Source organism: Myotis yumanensis, unplaced genomic scaffold (genome assembly GCF_028538775.1).
Source record: "Myotis yumanensis isolate MYYU_CA2020_CCGP unplaced genomic scaffold, mMyoYum1.0.hap1 SCAF_1, whole genome shotgun sequence".
In the NCBI taxonomy this organism is placed as follows: Eukaryota; Metazoa; Chordata; class Mammalia; order Chiroptera; family Vespertilionidae; genus Myotis; species Myotis yumanensis.
In genome coordinates, this window is record NW_027223752.1 from 42,911,127 (window position 1) to 42,936,995 (window position 25,869).

The window sequence follows — 25,869 nt, forward strand, 5'->3', positions numbered from 1 at the left end:
AATACTTGTGTATTACATGTTTCCGCAATTGGATTTACCACATAGCATGACCTTTTTAAATGGGAGGAGGGTGGGAAGAAACCACGCAATTTAATAAAACTGAAGCATTTTTTTCAACCTAAATTGTAGTGACTGCTTTGATTTTTGGGCTATCTCAGGGTCAATGAGTATATTCTCTAGTACATGAAACAAAACTAGAAGATATACTTAGAATGTAGTCTCTCTTCTTTTTTCAAAGACTATGTTTCCTAAAAATCATTGTTAGACAAAGCAAAAAAGAAATGTTTGTTCTGTTACGTAAGAAATAAACTTCATTTGGTATTCAATTGACTTTCTAACTTAGCAGACAGGACTTTACATCTTCAAATACTGAAAATAAATTGCATTCTTGGCCCTTGCTTTAAAAGGTTAGAGAGAATAAACGCACACCCTGGTAGTGTTCTAGTGATCTCCCTAATCTCAGTTGCACTTTGTCAGAACGAGGTAACTGGTAGTTAAGTGAAATACCCTAGATCAAAGGGGGATTAATCACCAACTGAATCCTTGCTGAATAAACCTGTCATTCAAGAAAATTATTTCCACTGAACTTAGCAGAGGATTGAAGGTATTTGCATAACAGGGACCAACGTACTTCAGCCAGGTTAAAAGGTTCAGAATTTATCCTATGTTTAGCTTTTTGCCTCCTTTTCCTTTCAGCAGCGTGGTACAATGGTTTCTAATCTGATAATACAGCCAACTATCTAAATGATGTCAGAACAGGAAAGTACTGCAAAGTTTGGATGAGGGATGGATCAATTTCACTTTCAGTAACTCCTAAATCTGATTTGTTGGAATTTAAGATGTAATCCTAAAAAAGTCCCTTAAACCTGAGGACTGTTTATTAACATCCCTTTCCTGACCTTTGTCTTAGAAACAACCGTTCTGCTGTGGCAGCAGTCCCTGCAGAGGCTCTGGATGCAAACTCGACCTCCCTCCCTCACAGGGGTGGTGTAGGAGTCTATGAATGGCTATGAAGTGGTTTGAAATACTATAATAAAAAAAAAAAGGAGAATATTAGCTGTTGTTATTATGTACAAAATTGTGTTTCGAAAGACTTTATACAATACATAAAATCACAATTTCAACTCAAATACTTAGTTGGTGTAAAACAGAATTTTATAAGACAGACTAATGTTTAATCAAGAAAATATTTTTAAACAAATAATTCTCTTAAGAATTTCTGACAGGGCTATTTACTTCAAACCTGATATTTAAATCAATTATTTTAAGAAAGTTAAAAAATGCCCACCTCTGTAAGGGCTTATAAAAGTTTAAATAATATTGTTTAGAAAAGAAGGATTTCACCAAAATCATGAACCATTTTTTCTGGAGCACATTTTCAGAAGTTTAACACTTTCTGTACCATTTGGATCTACTGAAAAATAATTACCTATATGATAGATAACAGATTTCATAATCATATTTTGCACTAAAAAGGAATTTAGCAATTTTGCATCTAGAGTAGGTCTGATACCATCCAAATCTTTGGAAATAGGTGCTCATATTCACTGCAAACGCAAAGCATCTTTCAAGTTAAAAAATGCAAAGAATAGTTATCAAAGAAAATGAATAAAATCCATAGTGAGATAATTTTTTAGAAAATGATTGAAGTTTTAACCCAAGAAAGGACTCTTAAGAGTGTCTTATAGCTTAGAATAAGAACATGTCAATCACGATTAAGCTTCTGGATCGGAATCCCTTTGAAATGCAGCTGTTTCTTCTTTAATTGTGGCAGCGGAGTCTGAAGAAAAGAAAGGTCCAGCCTTAAAGATGAGTAAGGAATACAAAATAGCTCAGGATTAGTTGTGGAGTTCAAAGGTCGCTAATTACACTAAGGAGTTCCCAGACACAGGGAAAACATTAAACAGGTCACCTACCAAACGGGAAGCAGACTTTGTCTTCAGAAATTATCCCGAAGTGACAGGTTTCTAGACAAAATCAAAAGCATCACAATGTGTCCAGCTGATCTCAACGGGAAGAAAACAAGAGCTGGTTTTAGTTTTGTAGCATTATGTTAGAATGGAATGGCAACAGATGGCCTTCGGTTGCCCATGGCCCCACACTTTTCCAGTCCGCCCTAGATTTTCCTCAGGTTTCTAGAAATGTCAAACCAGATTCACTGGTTTTCTGATTGCTTATAGTTTTCCCTAGGGGATTATTATACTGAATCTCTGCCTACTCACTAGATAAATGCCTCTTGCCTATCTTAGTGTACTTAGCTGAACATTTATACAATCAAGATGTCCAAATGGCTCCATTAATATTAACATAAATTAAATATAAGCTTTCCTTGAGTTAAAGAAGGATCAAATGACTAAAGGGGAGTCATTTTTTTTTATTCTTTCAAAAGGAAGGTTTTTACTACTATGATTAAGCTAGACTAATTAGTTAAAGTCCTGATCAGGCAGTTATTCTACTTCCTGTGTTACTAGGATAATTTTGAACAGAGAACATTATGCCACAATAATGCCTTGCAAAAAATAAGAGTTTATAATGAGTAGGATTGACCTTAATTAAAAAATCACATTTCAAATCCTAAATTTATATGCAATATCCCTTCAAATTATCACAATTCCCTTTCAAGGAGTTAGCAGCTTTTTCTAAGCTTTTCCTTAAGAAACTAATTAAAAAATAGAAACTAAGATATAATTTAATTGAATACTAATCTGTAATGTATATTTTTTCATAACACTTCTAATTGTGTTCCATGAAAAGAAACTTGACATGGATTAAGATTTGAGGATCTTGAGATTTTATCTTTTCTTGAATGGTCACTTAAAGTCCAACTTGACAATGAACTGCTTTGAAAACAGAATGAGACATATAATTGTCAAGACAGGTAAAGAATAAAGAGTATGACTAGATGATTCCTGAGGAAACTAAGATAATGCTAATAGAGTGATAATGACAAATTAAAAAAAATATGCTATATGAATTTTTACCTGAATTTATTCATTAATGAATAATAATAAAATATGAAAAAGGCAATATAATACCTAAATTTATCTTTAAAAATTTGGCTGCACACATTAAGTGATCACAAAACACCATGCTCATCTTCTGAAGATATACCACCCCTCTTACTATTCTTATGAATAATAATAAAATATGAAAAAGGCAATATAATACCTAAATTTATCTTTAAAAATTTGGCTGCACACATTAAGTGATCACAAAACACCATGCTCATCTTCTGAAGATATACCACCCCTCTTACTATTCTTATTGACACGCTAAAGCAAATTGTTATTGTGGCAGATAATAAGCTTACCTGAAAAGTAACTCCAGAACAGAGATAAACACCTTAACTAGCATTATGCAGATTCATTATAAGTCAATTGGGTAGTTCTGATTAAGAACAGTTTACTATTTAAAAAATTTTGCTTTGTTTTCATTGGCTGTTTTTTTTTCCCTCTCAAGGGATTTACAGTTGTTTCTAATGTGGTCTCTGGCATTCTGTAACAACACAATATACTAGAAGCTTGGTACTCAGGTTCGGAACAGCAATCCATCAAGAGTGGCTGCCTGCAGGTCTGAACTGAAGAGGAACCTGAGCCTGTATCCAGGAAGCTCAGTGGAGTAAAAGGGCTGCAATTGATTAGCCATGTCTGCCGTAGGCACAGGAAGGAACATGTGGCAGGGTAACTCAGGACTAGAATCACTACTGGTTTATGCTCTGAATCATAGTTGAGAAAAATCAAAGAATAACAAAATTGGAGACATTAGTCTTGAAAGTGTTTTTTTGCCAAACTATGTCAGACTAAAAACATCAAACAGGAGCATTTTTATAATTAAATCATTTAATGTTTTCTCATTCATAGGTTATATGCATATACATTAAAAATAAAAGACCATGATTTAATTTAGGCTATGTTACTATTTTATAAGCCTTATTTAAACATGAGATAATTACAGTAATAATGATCCATATGTTATTGGAGCAGGAGCTTTAGAATTCCAGATGTAATAGTCAGAAGAAATTAGTTTCCGGTCTGAAAAATAAAAGAAATAAATGATCAATGTTAATAAATTGTATTAACAAAAATTCAGTAAGAGACAGATATTTTAAAGTTGTGGAATACAATTATTTCAAGGAAGGCAATACTTTGAAATATCCATTTTAATTTGACTTTTTCAAGGCATTATTATAACTCTTACCATTTCAAAAATTTGGTTTCACTAAAACATTTAAATAATCCATGTTTAAGTTTATTTTTGTCAAATTTATGCCAAAATCCCTCATTTATGTCAAATCGGCCATTTCCCCTCCTCACATTTTCCCTAAATTTTGTTTCTATGGATCATTACTTCAAGCACAAAAACAGTAAAAAAAAATTTACATTGGTTTCCCTTTTGTAACCTCTTTACCAAGGTCCTGATTTTGATCTTGCAATTATTCTCTACCCAATGAAAGTTTCAGAGATAGAACTTTCTAAAAATGTTTTTAAAAGACTGCTTCAGTGGTTTCTCTTTTTTAAAAATTTTATTAATTTTTTAATTCCTTAAAGTATTACAAAGAGTATTACACATGTCTCTCTCCCCCTCTCCCCCCCTTGACATTCCCCCCGGTCTCCCCTACCCCCCAGTGGCTTGTGTCCATTGGTTATGCTTATATGCATGCATACAAGTCCTTCAGTTGATCTCTTACCCCACCTCTCAGCTTCAGTGGTTTCTTATAGTTCTGATCAAATCTAAGCTTTTTGCTTTAATAGCTTTATAACTTCGGACAAATGACAGCTCTTTTTGAAGTAATGTTTTTTGCTATGTAAAATTAAGATAATGCTCATTTGGAGCTAGACACCTGTAAATTTTTATCACACACATCACTAAATATCTAATTCTGCCTTTTCTACCTTTCTTCTTCATGCCCTTCTTCATAGTGAAAAGGATATAGTTAGGATATATTACCTTATCTTTCTATTTATTTTTTTCCCAGTTTGGGAACTTAGTGACACTGAGAGGCAACATAGCATATTGGTTAAGCGGCCAGGCTTCAGAGCTAGACTATGTGGGTTTGATTCCTAGATCTGCCATTTACTAGTCATGTGACTCTAATCTCTCTGTTCCGTCAACATCCTCCGCTGTAAAATGGAAATAACACATAATAGGATTATATAAAAATCAATGAGTTAACACATAAAATACTTAGAATTGTTCCTGGCATACAATAAGCAATACATGTTAGCCCTTATTATTTAAGTTAACATTTTGCATTCTGTATTCCATAGATACATTCTAAAATATTGGTCTGTTTGAATTTAGACGAAACCACTGGTTTGTCCAAACTGACATAACTATATTATGCCTTCACTCACACACACACACACACACACACACCATTATGAAGACCATTCTACATATAATCATCTCTTTAAAAAACTGCCCCAAAAAAATGGTGCAGGAGAAAATAGGAAAAACCTTAAGAAGGTAAAGAATATGACATTCTAATTACATTACACAGAACTTATTATTGTCCTTAACAAGTAATTGCTTAGAATCCTGAAGTAAATAATACTATTATTTCCATTTTACAGATGCGGAAAATAAAACTTTGAAAAGTTAACTAACTTGCCTAAAATTACACAGATAACAAATTGTCTGAGCTAGACTTAAACCCTTGTCTGTCCAACACCAAAGCCCCATATGAATAACCCCTGAATAAAAGTGTATATTATAAACAGAGCAAAATAAATACCATTTTAAAGTCCAACTCTACACCAATTCTTGCCCATCCAGATAATTTCATAAACAGAAGAAGGCAGAGGACAATATAAAGTACACACACTCTTACACAGAATAGGATCAGGCCAGAATTTTATAAATTGGGATTATTCCCTGATCTTTTTCAGTTACATTTTAATTTTACCTTAGGTAATAACTGTATAACATCATTTTAATTCCCTCAAGTTAGTATGAATCTATACAACTTACGTGTGCTTATTTTTGGTTTTCCTGATGCAAAAACTTGAACTGAATGCTGATCCGCATAACACCCAGTAAGTGTGTAATCTAAGATCCTAAAATGAAGCTAGACAAAGAAGAAAAATGTACCAAATTGAGGTGATTCTTTGGTAAAAATAAAAGGTCACATTATTTTCCTTGACGCAATTTTGGGAATTCACAAAGTTCACAAATTTTAAATCACAAATATTGAAGCTGAACATTGTGTGTGTGTGCATATGTATACATATACACACACCATTTCCCCTTTGCATTAGGGTCATTTCCTTGTAAGGCTAGCATCATGAAGTCCTTCACATATACCGGGCACTTCACTAATGTGAACTCTGACCCTTACTGCAAGGTATCCTTATTGTATAAATGAGAGAACTGAAGTTCAGAGATGAAAGCAATTAGAATCCCAGCATGTAAGTAGCAGAGCTGGCACTTGAACTCAGACCTGACTGATTACAAAGCTGATGCTCCTTCCCCTATGGTGTCTGGTGTTCTGGATATTCTCTTCTACCTCTAAGGCTATGTGGTTGTGATATATTTAGATCATAATTCTTCTACAGGCAGAAACATATATATCTTCTACCAAACCACAAAAATACAATTACGAAAAGAAAAACACCAGTTTATTCTGGTGTTCAGAAGAAATGAGATGCTCTACTTAATTTTCCAGAAAAATGAACTTTATCTTTTATATAACTAAACTTAGAAATCACCCCTTCTCTCACCTATAAAACCTTTCTAAAATGTAATCTATAGGTCTTGGATTTCATTGATAATATTGTGTCATCAGTATAAATGCCAATTATTATGTGGGATTCTAACAGCAAGGGCCACTAGTACCTTCTCTGAAAGCATAGCCCTGGGTGCCTGAGTCACAATGATATTCACATTAACCATGAAGGTTCTATATCTTATAGAGCTCCAGTCCCCTCGGTTCTCTTCATCTTTTCTGCTAAAAGTTCCTGATTTTGCAATACCCTGATTACTTTTTTAATACTTTTTCTTTCTTCTATCTCCCTTCCTTGCAAATTTCTCCCACATCCTAACTTTCTCATTTGATTACAAAACTAACTGATCACTTGCATAGAATGTAATTTCCAGATCTTTGCAATGTCTTTCCTGTTGCAATTCAAATTATCTCAACAATAAAGGGCTTTTAATTGCTTGTTTAGCATAATTCTGGATGCTGAAAGTTATGACAAGGTTGATTTCCAAAAAGCTAGATATTATAAAAACAAGTCTATTTAGTGAACACAAATATGTAGTACATGCTTTCAATTAAACTACATCTGGTTAGGTGATGGAAATGAATAGAAAAGTCATAATCCCTACCTTTGAAAGACATACAATATAGTAACTAACATCCCACATTTTTTCTGAAAAATATCTGGAAGCAGGAATATTTATAATAATCCTTGAAACAAAGCTTGTGGACATAGTTGAAATTAAGACAGAAGAAATGAATGTCACAAGTGTACTTCTGACTTCAGAAGTACTAATGCTTTTATGTATGGATTTCAATCTCTCTTCTTTGATACTCTTCTATTTAGATTTTGCTGTCACTTTTGATCACCTCTTCAATTTCCTTCATTGGTTCTTCCGAATCTTTCTCCTTATTTTCTCTCTCTCTTTTTTAAAAAATCTTATTTCCACTGACTCGACTATTTCTTTTCCATGGAGAACTCCTAAATCCTATATATAGTTGCGCTCCCTCCTGAGAGTCCTGCTCCAAGTTTTTAGCTACCTTCTGAACATTTACACTGGGATACACTGCTATCACCAGCAACATTCACGATATGAAGCCCGCTCCCTCTCAACTTTCTCCACATCAGTATTTTCTTCTAATTACTATTTTGATCCATTCATCAAATATTTATTGTGGCAGGTATTGGACTAGATGTTGGTAGTAAAACAATGAATGAATGAGACTCACATGGACTCCACTCTCTTAGAGCCTCAAGTCTTGTTTAAATTATATACATTTTTAATAATACCATCTTTGACTTTAAAGTACTTATTGTCTCTATATTTAATTAGTGACCAAGGCTTTATGTTTATTACAACTCCTACAGCAGTCTCTTCCTTTTATTCTCATCCTTTCTCTTTCTGTGACACTACAGGAGCTCAGCATCATTAACTTACACCTTTTATATGGAATACTAATAGAGCTAAAAAATAGTTTGTCTATAGTTATTTTTTTCTCTCACCTTCTTCACATACATTCCAGCTTAATCTTTATAAAGTATCACTTTCTGAAAGACCACTCACTCCCCTACTCAAAAAAATTATAACATTTTCTAATAAAGGAATAAAAATTAGATTGAAACCCTCTACAATCCACACCTAAACCATGTATCCAGCCTTATGTGCTACTATTGTTCCTGGTACTGGTTCCTAAGCATCTTCTATGTTATCTCTTTAATTCATACAAATGTTAGTCTTCATGGCTTCACATTCATGCTTATCTGGGCCTCAGAGTTTTGCTTAAATTCCACTTCTACTGCAATGCTTTCCTTAACCACATTGGTCAGAAGTGCTCACTTTGTCTTTGAAATACCAAAAGCAGTTAGCACTGATCAATTGTTGACATGGATTATTGAAAATAACTCTAGGGGAAAAGGACGACATTTTACATTTTTGGTATACAAATTTCACATGTGATCATGATAGCTGGGCAGAAATAGATTAAGGTGAGGTGTTCAGGTCATACTTACCTGCTTCACCTTAAAGGTTTTACAGTATTAAGTGAAAAAGAAAGTTACTAACACTAAATAAAAATAATCTCACAAAAATAAAAAAGGAACAGCAGACAAAAAAAACCCCAGAGTTTTAAAAAATTACTAGAAAACATTAAAAATCAATTAGGTATATGTAATTTAGAAACAAAGGAAAGGTTTCTAAGGGAGTGAGTTATTCAAATATATTTACCTTTAAATATGCTGTACCCCCAATGCAAATATGGTCAAATGGCTGCTTCTCATGGCTCTTGGCTCCAAAAGTTACAGTTCCAGAAAGACTAATTTCCATTGATTTTGGGAACTTCTGTCCTAAAAACAAAAATTTACCAATCAAATAGCCTAAATTAAGTAGATTCTAAAGCAAATGAATGAAAAATAATCAATAAACAAAACCTGGCTCACCAATAATCCAGATCAATAAGCTTTTCTCTCGAAATACTTCGAGCTGGCCAAAACTAACTTTGTATTCCACGTGTGTGATTGGACCTCTTTAAAAAAGGACACAATACAAAAAAAAAAAAAGTCACAGATATAACAATTTTAAGAAATCTAAGTCAAATCTTGCTACTGTTACTTAATACAAGGGAAGCATAAAAGCATTTCTATATTCAAGTTGGAAGAATAGAGTAGAACAAATAATATTATATCTCAAAAAATGCAGAAGCACAATAAACATTTTGGTGATGACATATATTTCATTATTAATTCTAAAGATAAATATAAAATCATATAGAATATATTACTAGTCACATAGATTGACATAACATTAAAACTATAATTTTAATATACAGTTAGATACACTTTGCAAAGAACTATGCTGCAGAACAAGTTTAAAAGTAGAATGATGAGAAAGTACAGTTGACCCTTGATTAACATAGGTCCCTACACAGTTCAAACCTGTGTTGTCCACAGGTCAACCTTTTCAATCTATAGCTGGGAATCCGCAGGTGTGGAGGGTCAAGTGTTGATAAGTTTTTGAGGAGCCAAAAGTTATACATGGGTTTTCCACTGCATAGGATTGGTGGTCCAACCCTCAATTGTATATGAGTCAACTATAATCTTATGATATGATTGATTTAATTCACCAGATAGTTGATAGCAAGGCTTGACTTATATAGAGTAGAGAGAAATTGCTAGAAATAAAGCCAGAAGTGAAATAATCTCTGAGAAAGCTATGCTGGCTTATGTTTATATTTATTAGCATGTTTAACCAGAAAAATAAAGACACATTTAAAGGTAGAGATTATTTCTATCACTATGTTTTGGTTCAGAATCAGCATTCATTTGAATAGTATTAAAAAAATCTTATAAGTAAGGTTAAAAACAAAGACAGGTAATTCACTGTAGGGCAGTGGAAATGTACTAAGGAAGGCAGAAATCATGGCATCATGTTATTTTATTCCTACCTATTGTAAAATGGTATATGAACTTCACAGAATTCAAAATTATTTTTCACACTTTCATGAAGTTTTAAATTAACTGTTATTTTTAGTTGTACTTCTTCCTCTTTCATTTGATAAAAGCCTAAAATTGGTGGGACAGGAACCTGGAAATAAACATATACAAACTTTTACATAATTGTCAGGTTAATGGGTCTAAAATATCAATGGCAATTGAGAAAAAAGTCTTGCAGTAATATACTCATTATTTAAAGATACATCTTTAATGACTAATGGGTTACTCCAAGCTGCTTGGATAATAGATGATGGAGCTACATTCGTTGTAAAGGCAAAGATTCTTCCATCTCTTTTTGTTTCCAGAGATGAGAAAGGTGCCTGACAAAGGTGTGCAATTCATTTTTACATTCTTTTTCCTACTCTTGCTCATCCAGGTTCCCCTCTTTCAGGTTCTCTATGACCTGCCATTTAGGAAAGGCAGTGACACTCTGCCCACAGTTCCTGTTGCCCCATTTGTATACTGTGACACCCCACCCCACCCCACACCCAGCTCAGCAGTACCTAACTAAATTGGTTATCAATAATTGATTGAAATTGAGACAATCTGTAAGCTGGGGTGAGCCCATCAATATTTCTAGTACATCTGAAGTAAGAAATAGGAAGGACCTACTTTTACAGTACACGTCCTAGTACTGGAGGACATATGCAAGCTGAGAAAGCTAGGTGGAAGAGGAGACTGAGAAGCAGAGATGCACAGACAGTGTAGACCTTGAGTATAGAGTGATTTTAATTTTAATTTCTGATTCTAGTTTCAGTAAAGCCTGGGTCTACTTCCTATCCTTGAATGACAATGAGATTGCCTCTTGTCTTCTCAAAGTAAATTCAGTTTACTTAAGCTAGCTTGAGTAGGTTTTTCTAAACCACTGATTCACAATTACAAGAAACAAATGGTAAAGTAGGTTTTGTAGTCTGGAAAATTTGGGTTCAAATCTAAGCTCTGCTACTTATCAGTTATATGACCTTGTACAAGCCATTGAACTTCTCTGAGACTCTCCTCATCTGTAAAGTGGGGATAAAAATACAAGGGTTTTGAAAGTGTTAGAGAAAATACATGTAAAGTGCCTAGGACAATGTCTGACACAGCAGTTTTTCAATAAGCAATAAACAGCTATTAATAATATTATATATTTGTAACCACAGCTGCCTAGGATTAAAGGCATTTTTACATGTTCATGGTTCGAACCATAATTATACCAAGATCTTCCCTATGACCATAAACTCCTTATTTGGGAACATTAAAAAAAATTCCATGACTTTGAAAACATTAAGTGCTGTTACAGACACCAGAGATAAGAGACATCTTATTCAAAGAACTGAATCTTCATTTTCATTCATCTGGTAAATAACTCATGAAAAGTTCTCCTTTGGACCAAATGTATGAATGATCTGCAAAGTCTCAACTTCTTCAAGGTTGTTTACCTGGGAAGTGTAGTAGCACAAGTTGAATGATTCTAAAGGTGGAGTGAATGGAAATTTGTAAGGTCCACTAAATGCAGAATCATCCATTGCATCAATGCTACTAGAAGTCAGAATGGCAGAGTCAAGAGAAGTCACACAAGGATGAACTAGAATATCCTGAAGTGGAGATCCATTGGTGGGGAGACTCAAGCTGATGGTAACATTTGGCATGATTCCTTCTAAATCACACTGTAATACAAAAGGAAAATTATTACCAAGATCTTAGAAGCAAACATCTTCTGGGCAAGGCTTTTCAGAATTCATATGAGTCATTTTCCACAACTTACTTACTTTTCTCTTAAGACATTGTTCTCTTTGCTGTCTGTTCTCCTTAATAGTGTTATCATGCTCTCAGACACCCAAGCCAGAGACTAGGAGAACCTTCCTGGAATCCTCTGCTTATATTTTCAACCCTTAAAAAGCTATATTAAACCCAGTGACTTCTCTCCATTCTTGTTGCAAACACATTGGTATAGGACCTTACAATTTTGGTCATAGTCTTCTAAATGTATTTAGATTTGTTTTCCTCTAATCAATCCACCTTCCAATAGTGTCGTTATCTTAATGAAACATAATTTTAATTATACTGTATCCTTGCTCAAAACCTTTAGTAGTTGCCTCTCAGTTTTGTATTACTTTGAAAGCCTTTCATTGTTTGGCTCCCACCTACATCTTCAATCATTTTCTACCCAGCAACTAATGCTGTAGACATAATGAATTCTTGAATTTTCTTGAATAAGTCATAATATCCTATACCTCCATGCTTTTTATGTGCTATTCCCTCCAGCTACAATCTTTTCTCTTTGTAACCTCAGTTCATGTGATGCTTTGTGTGAGGCCTTATATTCTGTATTGTCAGCTCCACAGCCTACCTCTGCAATATAGAGAAGCCCAAGATTTTTTTTCCTATGTGTTATGGGTTAGTTTGCCAATGAGAGGTAATGAGAGACTTGGAAGGTAGAGGGGGAAGGGAAGTCAGTATTCTAGGAAGGTCATGGAAGCTAGATTCGACAGCTTCACAGACCTCTGTTTTCTTCACATCCTTAGTGTCTAGCACATTGCTATGCACATGAGACACTAAAAAAAAAAAAAAAAAAAAAAAAGTTTGCTGAATGGATATAGTTTTCTAATTATGGAGCCTACATTTGTTTTCCATTTTAATCTGAAATATTTCACCTTTTTCGTTTTATCTATTGATTGACATATATATATAAATTCAAGAATATATGTGTTATAAAATGTAAGTACTTAGAGACTAGGCAGGCATATAAACAGTACACGCATAACTGCTGTCTTATAAAGGTCTTTCAGTGACAGTTACAATAATATCAATCACATTTGAAAATAAAAATGCCATATACTCTTACTATAAAACTGAAAAATATTTTAGTGTTTTAACTTCTACACTATCTGTCATTTCATCTCTATATATAAATTAGCAAGAAAAAAGGTTTTGTTTTTTGACAGATATTTATAAAGATAACAAAATATGCAAATATTAATAGCAAATACTATTATAATTTTAAAGCAGTCAATTTATTTAATTAGCTTCTAACATTCTTACAGGGATCAAGAAAATGCAGCCATTATGGAAACCACCAACAAATTATCTGCTTCCTAAGCATTTAAAATACCAGATCACCAGTCATTTACTATAGAATGAGGACATCCATTTTAGAAGAAATTTATGTACTACCCTTTAAACCAATCTAGCATATGTAAATGTGGACTTTTAACTAGAAATTATAAAACAGAAGGGTCTAGGAACTTAATTGATTTTAAAAATAAGAAAAAAATTTAAGAATTAAGATTATTCCAAAGACATGGAAAATTAGTGGTAAAGTGGGGACTAAAACTTTAGTCCACTGGTTTTTGGTTATCTACTAGTGCTAAGATAAAATGAGGATAATTACTTCCATTTACAACAGGCTTCACAATAAAACTTTGTATACTAAGCTTCTGAAGTACTTAAAAAATGTTTGGCTAACAGATATACTATTTACATACAAGTTTAAAGAAACATTTAATATGTGGGTTAAAGTAGAGCCCTACTCTTTTTACTTTTAGAAGAAAGTTTTTTGAAGAAGAAAGTTCCATAATTTGTATCAGACAAAAAAATAGAAATTGACCCAAAATTCCAATACACAATAAACTAGGGTCAGCTTATTAATGAGCTGAGACATTTAAACACCATAGTATTAATTAGTAGTAAATTATATATAACACTAGAGGCCCAATACACAAAATTCATGCAAGGGGCTCTGCCCTTGCAGCCCCAGTTTCATCTGCAAGGTCATCCAGAAGGTCATCTGGACAGTTGTTCTGCTGTTTGGTCTAATTAGTATATTAGCTCTTTATTATCTAGAGGCCCAGTGCACGAAATTTGTGCACGAGAGGGGCGGGGGGAGAATCCCTCAGCCTGACCTGTACCCTCTCCGATCCGGGAGCTGCAGTCTGGCCTCCCTCTGCAGGAGGCGACCGAGCTGATCAGGGGAAGGCGCCGCCCCCATCACTCCACTGCTGCTGTCACTGCTGGGCGCAGCAGCCGCCAAGGTGTTTTCATCAACATGGACTCCAGTCCCTTCACCACAAAAAAATGACAACTTTCTTCAGGCATTTTCAAGATGTCTCTTTCATAGGATATGACATTTCTTTCTTTCTTTCTTTTTTTTTTTTAATCCTCACCTGAGGGTATTTTTCCATTTATTTATAGAGAGCGTAGAAGAGGGAAAGACCTCACCACACACGCAGTCCCCTCCCGCCCACCTGCATGTGCAGCCTCCTCCTGAGTGGTCACAATGTTACAGTGTCCTGGACAATTTGCATATTACCTCTTTATATATACACTAGAGGCCCAATGCACAAAATCCATGCAAGAGTAGGCCTTCCTTCCCCCGAGTGCCGGCACTGGCTTCCCTTTATCACCTGGGACCCAGCCTTCCCTCGCAGCCCCGGCTTTGTCCGGAAGGTCGTCCAGTCTAATTAGCATGTTATGCTTTTATTATTATAGATAGTTACTAGAGGCCCAGCGCACAATTGAAATCGCACGAGGAGGCACCCCGCAGGGGGCTGGGACCTGCGCCTGACCCACATAGCACCGGCTACCATGTTGTGTCAGCTGGGGTAGGGGTGTGCTCCAAGCCGCGAGGCCACTCGGAGCACGCCCCGGGTTGCTGCATTGTATCTGCTGGGGTGGGGGCAGGCGCTCCTATGTGTTGTGTCTCCACTCTGGGCCCCCCCCCCCCCCCAGCCCCAGCCTCCCCACGGCCGCTGGGGTGGGGGTGGCACACAGTCCCCTCTCGCCCATCTGTGCACGCAGCTCCTCCTGAGCGGTCATGATGCTTGGCTAATTAGCATATTCCCTGTTTAATAGATAGATTCCCTATTTATTGTCACAGAAATATAAGAAAAAAGACTTCAACTGTGTTAAGACTTACAAATAACACAACCCACGAACACCTCAACATTGGAACTATTTATACTTCTGATAAACTTAATAACTGCTATGTATTTTTGATCATGATGGAAGTGAGTTTAAACACATATATTCATAAATCACTTTAAGGTTAAAAGGAAAAAGGAAGATCCAATTTGTCCCAGGACCGTTCTACTTCTCTATTCTTGAAATCTACTTTTATCTTGTACATAACCATTCAATATTAAGTTTGATATATAAAAAAGTTTATATTCATAAGTACAGAGAATAAAGGAAGATAGAAAAATAAAGGTATCTGAGAATATTAATATCCACTTGTAAAAATTGTACTTGGAGGTTTTTATTTTAGACCATTATTCAACATGGTACTAATCACTGCTATCTATTATTATTTCTGTTGACTTTTCCTACTTTCTAACCAGAGAACCCCCATATTAACTCATTGACTTGTTTAAATAAATCAAGAGCCTTTCAAAATAGCTTTAGATATTAAATCTGAGGTTTGTCAATTTCACCCCTTCTAGAGAAAATGGAAAACAGATATGGTGGTTTTAAAATATTTTCACAAATTATTTGACTCTTTTTAAAAGGTGAAGCCTAATTCCAGTCCCCTTGAATGCAGACCAGACTTAGTGACCTGTTTCTAAACAACCGAAAATGGTGGAAGTGAAGCTATCTAACCTCTCAGTTTTGGTAATAAAAAATATAGCTTCTACTAGTGTCTGTCTCTTGTCTAATCATTTGATCTACAGAAAACTAGTCACCAAGTTGTGAGGACATTCTTAAGCACCATGTTGAAAAGTCCACATGGAAAGGAATTAAGACCTCCCACCATTAACCAGTCATGTGAGTGAGCTACCTTGCAAGTAGGTCTTCCAGCCCCAATCAAACCTTCAGGTGACTACTGCTCCAGCTGAAATCTAGACTGTAATCTCATGAGAGACTCCACACCAGAAGTTCCAACTAAGTTGCTCCTGAAATCCTGATCCACAGAAATGATAATAAATGTTCTTTGTTGGGACAATGGGGCAATTCATTACTGTAGCAAGATATAACTAAGTAAGGAATGCAAAAAGATAATTTTACCAAATATGATATGAACTTAACATCTAGTTGTTTATGATAAAAATCAACAATCTATAGTCATCTATAATAATGACATAATATGCTAATTAGACCAGACAGCCAAATGACCTTCCGGACGAAGCTGGGGCTGCAAGGGCCAAGGCAGCAGCTGCAAGGGCTGAGCCCCTTGCACGAATTTCGTGCATTGGGCCTCTAGTGTCATGTAACAATGTAAACTAAAATTAGTAAATTTTACTTTTCTCTATAGGTGTAAATGGTATGATAAAACAAGTTCCAGAGAAAAATCTCACCTTGCAAGTGACAGTTCCGACTACTTGCCATGTATCTGCTATATCCTGTTTATCATATTGCATAGATTTTACTTTTTCAGTGATAGAAATAGAAACTTGTGGTTTTCCTTTGTATGTTCCAGCTTTCCAGGCTGGCTGCTTTTGTGGATGAGTCACAGAAGCAAAACTGATACTATCCAATGAATTCTGTAAGTTGGCATCTAGTAAAGTTCCAAATGGGCAAGCCTGTAGAAGCAAGTCAGGCAATTGGCTGAGTTTTGTATTTAGCTCAGTATCAATTTTTTGACTTGAATAAAGAAAATCCTGTATCCCAAAAAGAAGTTCAAAGCCTTGTGAAATTGCACTAATGCTAATTAGTGCTGGACGAGGGGATAAAGTTTGTTCAACTAGTGGAACACAAGCATATACTATGCCATTCTTCAGAAAAGCAACAACTGGCCAGAGTTCTTCACTTCCTACTTTAAGTCCATACACAGACGTTTTATTGATGCGAGAACAGCTATCACGACTCTCCATGAAGTCTCTATCTTCATCCAATAATCTAAGTTCGAAGAGTAATGATTTAAGAAAGGGACCATCTTCAGGGATAGGCACATAGCTTGTTCCATTGAAGACTTTGGCTCGTTTTTCAACAGTTGGATACCGTCTGCAGTATGGAAACAAAAAACATTAAAAATTATTCTTCCAAGTAAAATAAAAATGGAAGAATCCAAAAACAAAACACAAACTAAAAACTGAAGGTAAATAGTAATAACAAAATACAAAGTAACACATATATACACACCCACGAAAACCATAACCAAAAAAAATTTATATTGCTTGTTAAGTTCTGACTGTAGTAACTAACTGTTGCATAGTTGGTATATTATCTCAAATGATAAAGTATCATTCATTATCTACTACTAAACATAATTTAATAATTTTTTTTAAATAGGTAGAGAATATGGTTCTAATATGAAATCCTAGTTTCTTGGCCATTGAGATTCCCACTTGGTAGGCAAGGAATGTATACCTGGACACGTTTTAGGCGTCTATAAGAACTTTACTTTCTGATACCGTCATAGTAGAGTAGGATCAAAAGAAGTGGTTTGATTTAACCCTCTACAATTTTTAGTTCACTAGTTGAGAGGATACTATTACAAGAGGAATGTTCTATTCTATTTAACCTATAGTGAATAACTGGTACCCCAAGTTTTCTTGCCAACCCTTAGAAAAATATATGAGCATTTTAGTAATAATGGTTTACCTCTCTGGCCCTTGAAGATAGTATGAGGTAATAAAAAAAATCTGAATAATCCTTTATGATTTGCATGCTTTAGGCTGAATGGTAAGTTACTAATTCATCCCTTTTTGGGGGGAATCAGAATAGAAGGTGCTTTTGTTCATTTATAGAAATGTTAGATCATATTTTCTTAGTTCAAAAAATATGTGCTTTCTCTATTCCTTACCTTCCCACAATCCAAACAAAATCAACCTCTTGGTTATTAACTTCTGTGTAAATTACCTAACTCACCCAAGTCTTTTTTCTTATTAGTAAAATAAAGAGGTGGCTAAAGAACATACCAGTAATTCTCATCAAGGATCAAGAACATACCTTGGCCAAAATAATTTTTTTTCACTAATTGTACTAATAAAACATTGATGTTTACTAATATTGTTTAAAAAGAAAAACAATGTATTCAAATTTATCAGTGTATTGGTGATCCTTATTCATTTACATTCTGATGCATTTTCTTGGTTGAGAAAGGGAAAGAATTAGTTAGCATTCCAGTAATGTAGTTGTAGGTGGATGCCATTTCTTTCTCCGAGTCTCTGGATAAGAATAGTTGAGAAGTTTGGACTAAATTCTACTACTAAACATAATTTAATAGTTAATTAAACTATTAGAACAGTGTCTTGCAATCTAGTTACTTAAAGGATAATCAAAGTTCTTAAATGTAAGAATCTAATGACTGAATGTAAACTAAGAAGTTAATCTGGGACCTTTTACAATGCTTCAATGTATGCTCAATAAATATTTTTGTTGGATGATTCAACTTGCCATTTTGGATTTATTCTAGGCCTTTTCTAAAATAGGACTCACACCTTGAGTGGCCCTACAACTATGAGGTACAATAACAACCTCAGCCAGACTTAACCTGATACTATTACTAGTATCTATCCGGGCAGCAAACCTCTAAAACAGAATCTAAACCAAGTTGCTTTTGTGGGGAAAAAGTAGTTAGACACAGGAAAGATCATTTCTTTTTTTAAGTATTAAATTATGGCCATTATTGTTTGGCATATATGTGGGTAATATGCTAGAGCATATCTGTTTATCCCTACCACTGGTCCCAACAAGTCAGAAAACTGAAATAATAAAACTTAACTAATTCGGTCAACAATACAGAATAAGTGACAAATGAATTATTTGAACCGAACTTGCTGCTTCCATAAAGATGTTGAAGCGCTCAACCAAACATATCTGAATTTTTCTTCTGAAATATTCTGAGCTCAGTGGAAAAAAATTCTAAAAACAAGCATGACTTCTTCAAAGAAGTTATTTTTGTAAGCAGGTAAAAATCTTACCTCTATGAGATATTGAGATAAGCTACAAAGCCACAGTTACAAATACAGTATGGTATTGGTACAATAACAGAACTGAGACAGACCAATGGTTATATGGGAAACACAATAAACTATCAAATAGCTCCACAAATCAATGGAGAGAATATGTATTGTTTGGAAGACAATGTCAGAAAACTGGCCCACTTTATAGAGAAAAACAAAATGGGATTCCTATATTAACACCATATGCAAAGATGGACTATGGATAGAATAAAGATGTAAATTTAACAAATAAAATGATAAAGTTAAGAGAAGATAATGTACAGAGATATCCCGTGAAGTACTATTTTGCTTGCAATAAACAGTGATTTCTGTTTAATCAAGGGCAACATTAAATTCATTAGCAATAAGTGAAGAGAAAATATCTGTAATAGCTAAAATAATGACATAAGACTGTATTTCAAGAATACGCAATTAACTCCTGCACATTAACAGAAAAAAACCAGCAAGTCTCAAAGAAAAAAAAATGAACAAAGGATATCTATAGGCAAGTCACAGAAGAGGAAACCCAAAGGGTTAACAATCATTGCTACACAGAGAAAATCAAATAAAAATAAAATACTATTGTGGCAAAAACTGATTAGGAAAGAAAGGAGATACAGGAACCCTCACTCACTGCTAGTGAAAGGGTAGACTGGAGAAAGTATTATGAAGAGTCAATTATTTGGCAATATTTAGTCAAAATCAGCATAGATATGCCCCATACACATTTTGAGACTATCTACTACAGCACTGTTCTAATGGCAGAGTTGGAGGCAACCTGGGATACATCACTCCTGAAGAGGATTGGTAAATATCAAAGGTGTAAACCATGGATTACTACAGAGCAAGTAGAAATAATGATTTAGACCTGCACTGTCCAATATAGTAGCCGTTAGCCATATGTGATTAAACATAAAGTTAAACAATAGTGAATTCCTCACTTGCAATAACCACATTTCAAAAGCTGCATGTGGTTAGTGGCTATAATATTAGCACAGATTTAGAACATTTCCCATGTCCATCACTGCAGAAAATTATATTGAACAGTGCTGCTCTAGATGAATACAAAATAATGCTGAGAAATCTGACAAATGAAAGGAAAGGGAATGAAGTCGAAGGAACAATGATGTAATTTGAAAAATGAATACACAAACACACAAATACAAAGAGAGCAACAAAGATATGTTACCCATGAGGCAAGAAGAATGGCAGAAATAAAGATACCCAAGAGAATATATAAATAAAACGAGGAATACTTTGGATAGAACAATGAAGCTGATAAACCACACTAGCGAATATTATCATCACCCTTACTTGAGGTACAACAACAAAAAGTCCGTATTGGGGGCAAATGGTAAACTCCAACTTGATGCCCTTAGTAACAAAAATTATTTAGGTTGCAAAGCGGGAATTTTTCATGTCCACATTGCCAACCACTTTCATTTAAAATTACACTCATCTTTATTTGCTTCAATCTCACTCAGCTCTGCTACTTCACTACAGAGCATTCCTCAGAGAAGAATGAATTTGTTGGCAATACATAAACTGTCAATAGCCACTGAGAATAAAAGGTGAAACAGATTATTCAATTGCCACCTACATTTTATGAAGTTATTATATAGTACCCTTCACAGTTATTTTGATACACGTGGCAAATTCTAGAAGTAAAACCAGATCAGCTTACACCATCTAAGAAAAAGTGAATACAATGTAATTTGGTCCTTCTTCAATTCTCTTCAACCATTAGGAGTTAAACTATCTGAAATTTCCTAGGAATGAAACATGATAAGATGAAAATAACAGTCTGATACTGCTCAGCAAGGATTTTCCAGAAGAATGAGTTAAAATGTCATTGATTTTTAGTAGTGAAAGAAAAAAATTTAAACACGTGTAGTGCTCAGTAAGTTTCCTTCCTTTCATCTCTGTATCAATACTAAAGCAGGTGCAGTAATTTTAGACGTAGTACTACTAAATAACACTATTAGAAAACACACAATACTTAATATGTGCCAGGCAGCAACTCATTTAATTCTCACAACACGATGAGTTAATTATTAAAATACTCATGTAACAGGTGAAATAGAGGTTACGTAACTCGCACTAGGTTTCGGATCAGCGATACACTGCATCACAAAACCGTGCTCCATGACCCATTCCTCCGACGGATCATCCCGGAGGATTCAGCCTGGCATTTACCTGGAGAATCTGACCGTGCCACCAAGTGGAGTTCCGGGTTCGTGGCTGATGAGCCACACTGCTCGCTGAGCCATGCTAAGCCGCTAGTGCATCAGTGCACCCCGCAGGCCGCCACGGAGGAAGAGCGCAGACCGCCTTTCTCGGATGGGTTCTTAACAGAAGCCCGAGGTTCATTCATCCGAGCTGCCTTCTGCCCCACCACGAACAGGTGCGGCTCAGCAGGGAAGCTAGCGCCTTCAAAAGAAGTGACGAAAGCCTCTGAGTCCGTCCTGGCCAACACAGGCCACAAAAGACTTCTGCGAATCCGCACCTGGAATCTCGAGAACTTATGCTTCCCCAGCAACCCTAGCACTTGCTTCCTCTACATTCCACTTCCGGGATGGTGGCCCACCAGGATCAAGATTCCTCACTCGCCCAGCGACGAGCTTCTCCGCGGTTCGCCGGCTGCGCGCCCCTCCCGACTGCCGAGCCGGCGCGCGCAGCTCCACTTCCGGCGTCGAGGCGGTGACAATGGGAGCGGCGCGGGCGGCGCCGGGAGGCAGCTGACAGGCGTCTGCGGCTTCGCTTCATGGCCGCTCTCCCGCCCTGCCTGGGCTCGGAGGGGAGCTGGGGAGCCCGTGGCGGCCGGGAGCCGGAGCTGGCGAGCGGAGCGGGAACCTGTGCGCGGCGCCGCTGAGGCGCAGCATGTGAGCGGAGACGGCGTCCAGCGCGAGGCGAGCCTCCCAGCCGGCCGGGATGGCTACGACGGCCGAGCTCTTCGAGGTGGGTCCCGGCGGGTCTTCGGGGAGTGGCAGGCCCGGGGTTCAGGCAGCGAGGTAGGCGGGCGGAGGAGCGGGTGTCCGCCCGCGGCCCGAGCAGCCCTCGGAAGAAAGGTGCACAGCGGAGGGGTGGGGTGGCGGCCCCGGTGTCCGCGCGGGCGGAGCATGATATGGGGGCGGGTTGGGTGGGGGTTCGGGTGGGGAGGGGAGCCTGGAGTCCTGAAGTGGGAGAGAGGAAGCCTGGGAGGCCGGGGCGTGGGGAGACGAATGCGGGAGGGATGAGCGGTGGGAAGGGCTGGCTCGGGCGCGGAGAGCGGAGTCCGAAGCCCCAGGCTGGGCCGGCCCCTCGCGTCGCTGGGCCCCTCGTGTGATTTTCTCGGGGCCGCCTGCGATCGGGGCGCCTCGGGGCTGCTCCTGGTTTGTGATCACCCCGTTAGTGACCGGAAGCGGCGCTCACCTGCCAGCCCGTTCACTCTTACACTGGAAAAGGCCGGCCGACGTATTGTTTTAGGATAATAAAGGCCCGTTTAGCCCGCTGGACGGAAGGGGGGCAGAACTAAAAGGAACATTTGTGTGCCCGCCTCCGAGAAGTGGGGTGCGCTATAAAACCAGCGACCCGCTGGCTGGAGGAGCCTTCCCGCGGAGACGGCGAGCTCCCCGAGGGGTTCCCTGGGAGTGTCCAGTCTCCAGGACGTGAAGTGTAATTTCGGGAAATCCAGTGTGAGAAGCTGCGCGGTGTGAGATAATAGGATGGGAAAGTTCTAATGGGACCACAAAACAATGAAACGTGAAAAGAACGGATCTCCTTTTGTGAAAGAAATGAAAACAGATATGAAGAAAGAGGAAGGAAAGACCCCTTTTGTGTGTGCTTGTGTTTCATGTTGAGCAACAAAGGAAGTAATAAGTGAGAAGACTGAAGACTGCAGTCGGCAATAGAGAATTTCTGTCTGAGTGACAATTGGATCCTTTTTCTGCTTAAGATTCAGCAGGGGTTTTTTTTTTGTGTGTATTTTTTGTTTGTTTGTTTTTGGCCTAAAGTGTAAATGCCACAGTGTTTATAACTGGGAACTTTTCACATTTGTTACTGTTCCAGTATTTCGGGTTTCTGCCAGCTTTTGGATAGATAATGCTTTTGAGAGGAATAAGGTGCCGTTGTTATAATAAATTGTAACAAAATAGTAAGTTGTGAGTGAAGGATTTATAGTTACAAGAGAGAATTTGGAAATGCTAATAGCATTTCTTCAGATTTAAGTGATGAGAGAGAGAGCACATTAACTACTCCAGTTCCATCAGTTTATCGATTGACACGGGCATGGAGATATTCTTTTTGCTACAAGCTTTTACTGTGTGTTGTTGGGAAAGGTACTAAAGGAGTTCTGTAGTTCCTTGTTTTATTTTTTTACATCTTATAAAGGTAGAAAACTATGTATGAAGTTGAGATCTTTAATTTACTTAATAAAATACTGGACTCGCTAGCTTTTAATAGGAAAGTTATCTTGTCATACAGTTCATAAGGCATTAGTCTTTGAGTTAATGAGTACTGCTTGACATTCCTAATTATGTCTCTTTTTTCTTTAAACGTTTGACCATGAGTTCATATAACTTACTTGAAAGTGTATTTGATTTCTACTCCCATTGGTGGGAAGGGGAGGAAGTAGAGAAATACATATTTTGCTTTATAGGGTCCACCATTTAGTAAAGTAGTTAAACCAAATTAGGGTTTAACTTCACTCAGTGACTCCAGTTATGTGACAGCTGGTAATATTTACTTACTGATAGTGCAGCGATTTTCAACCCGTGTGCCTCTGGCTGCAATAACTTAAAAAATATTTATTTTTATTGATTTCAGAGAGAAAGGGAGAGGGAGAGAGAGATAGAATCGTCAGTGATGAGAGAGAATCATTGATTGGCTGCCTCCTGCACGCCCCCCACTGGTTATCTAGCCCACAACCCCGCCATTTGGGAATCCTGGTTCATAGGTTGATATGCTCAACCACTGAGCCACAACAGTCGGGCTGCTGCAAGAATTTTTTTTTTTAATATATATATTTTATTGATTTTTTACAGAGAGAAAGGGAGAGAGATAGAGAGTTAGAAACATCGATGAGAGAGAAACATCGATCAGCTGCATCCTGCACACTTCCTACTGGGAATGTGCCCGCAACCAAGTACATGCCCTTGACCGGAATCGAACCTGGGACCTCCCAGTTCGCAGGCCGATGCTCTATCCACTGAGCCAAACCGATTAGGGCAGAATTTTTAAAATAAGCAATACTTGACTAGTCAGGGGCACTGACCTTTTTCCCTTAGATTGTCAAATAAAAAAATGACAACAACCAACATAATAGCTATCCACCATGAATGAATCAAAATTATACCTACTTTTTGTCAGATCAGTAAAAAATACAACAATTTTTTGTTTTCCACAGAATTTTAGTAATTACTTTATGTGTGCTGTGAGATGGAAAAGGTTGAAAACCACTGCTGATAGAAACAGACTAGTTCTGTGGCCAGAGGGTTCATAGAGCAATGTTAAACATGCTTATGGATCTTAACTCATGTGAATTTCTTTTTCCTGACCATATGTAGTTTGTTGTTTCATCAATATGAAAAGCATTATTACATTAATAGTTACAATGGAATTTTAATAGTATGATTAAGAAAAATATTTCCCTTTTCACCCCTACAACAGGCTCTACTCTTGAATAAGTTCTCATACCTAAGTGAAAATTGGTTTCTTTGATTTAGCGGGAGGAGAGGGATTTTTAAAAAAACCACACAAACCGTAGTCATTGCTGTTATTTCCTGTTCCTACTTCCATAGGATCTAGGTTGTAGGACAAGTCAGGGAATGTTTTTTTCTCTTCCCTTTCTTAGTCACAGCTGGGGAACTATGAGAAGCAGAGGTCAGGGCGTAGTCAAGGATATTTTGTTTTTATGCATCCTGGTTTTAGGATGTAGTCAAGGATATTTTGTTTTTATACATCCTGGTTTTAATGCACTATTAAGTTGAATTTTGCATTCATTTTTCCATATTGAAAGAGGTCAAATCAATGCAAAATTGCTTTGAATTCATGAAATTCCACGTGTTAATTCTATTTCTTTTAAAATATTATTGATCCCATGAGACTGCTTTTTTTTTTTTTTTTTTTACAAAAACACCTTCACACAACAAAATCAACTATAGGATATTTCCTTGGTTGACAGAAATGATTAGTAATAGATTATTCAGTTATTTTAATAGTGAGTATCCTGGAAATACTATTTCCTTCTTAGTTTCAGCCCTTGTTGACAACTCTTTCTAAAAGGATCTATGTGTGTGTTTCTAAATGATCACCTCAGGATGGACATTCTGACTAGGAATTCCTATGTGGTTTGGAGTAATTATTCCTCCACATATAAAGAAGTAGCTGGGGTAGTAAGTTCTTTTTCTGTTGTTGCAAATATTCTTCTCTTACTGCACTACTGAGGATATTATACTCCCTTCTCACTTGCTATTTTTTTCTCTTGTTATTCTGGAATCTTCTCTTTGGGCAAGTTACCTTAATGGGAGAGTTTTTTGTTAACTATGGTCAATTACCCATTTATTCAACAGATATTTATTGAGGATCTATTAAGTTCAAGATAAGGTGCCAAGAGTAATGAGGCTGCATGCCATAGAAATATTAATCTTAGTGCACTGTAAAAAAAAAACCACAAAAACCCAAATGGTTCACAGGCCAAATAGGTTTTGGAAATTGGGCATACTTTGTTTTGTTAGAGATGTACAATATACCTTAGTATGTTAGAAATTCTGAGATGTTCATTTTTAAGCTTTTTTGACATGAAATGTTTATTTTGTAGTGTTTATTAATTTTGTGAATTTCAT

General features: G+C 36.6%; 2 protein-coding genes across 6 annotated transcripts in view; one reads left to right on the forward strand and one right to left on the reverse strand.

The window, feature by feature from the left end:
• Positions 1–1,307: 1,307 nt before the first annotated feature.
• Positions 1,308–21,614, reverse strand: AP5M1 (adaptor related protein complex 5 subunit mu 1). Of its 5 annotated transcripts, XM_070419142.1 has the most exons (10): positions 21,245–21,613; positions 16,460–17,105; positions 11,609–11,836; positions 10,139–10,278; positions 9,135–9,220; positions 8,923–9,041; positions 5,971–6,067; positions 3,953–4,031; positions 1,917–1,967; positions 1,311–1,802 (listed from the first exon to the last, which is right to left on the reverse strand). In XM_070419142.1, exons 1-9 carry the CDS (start codon positions 21,316–21,318, stop codon positions 1,940–1,942), a joined length of 1,497 nt encoding a protein of 498 aa, XP_070275243.1. In that variant the 5' UTR covers positions 21,319–21,613; the 3' UTR covers positions 1,311–1,802; positions 1,917–1,939. The 5 variants fall into 5 exon arrangements, with proteins under 5 accessions (XP_070275236.1, XP_070275240.1, XP_070275243.1 ...); XM_070419135.1 differs by having other exon boundaries at positions 1,308–2,001; XM_070419139.1 differs by having other exon boundaries at positions 1,309–1,967.
• Positions 21,615–21,750: 136 nt separating this feature from the next.
• EXOC5 (exocyst complex component 5) overlaps positions 21,751–25,869 on the forward strand; it is a 46,169-nt gene continuing 42,050 nt past the window's right edge. The window contains exon 1 of the mRNA XM_070419155.1: positions 21,751–22,006. Coding sequence (XP_070275256.1) covers positions 21,980–22,006 — 27 coding nt within the window. The 5' untranslated portion in view covers positions 21,751–21,979. The remainder of the gene's footprint in view (positions 22,007–25,869) is intronic.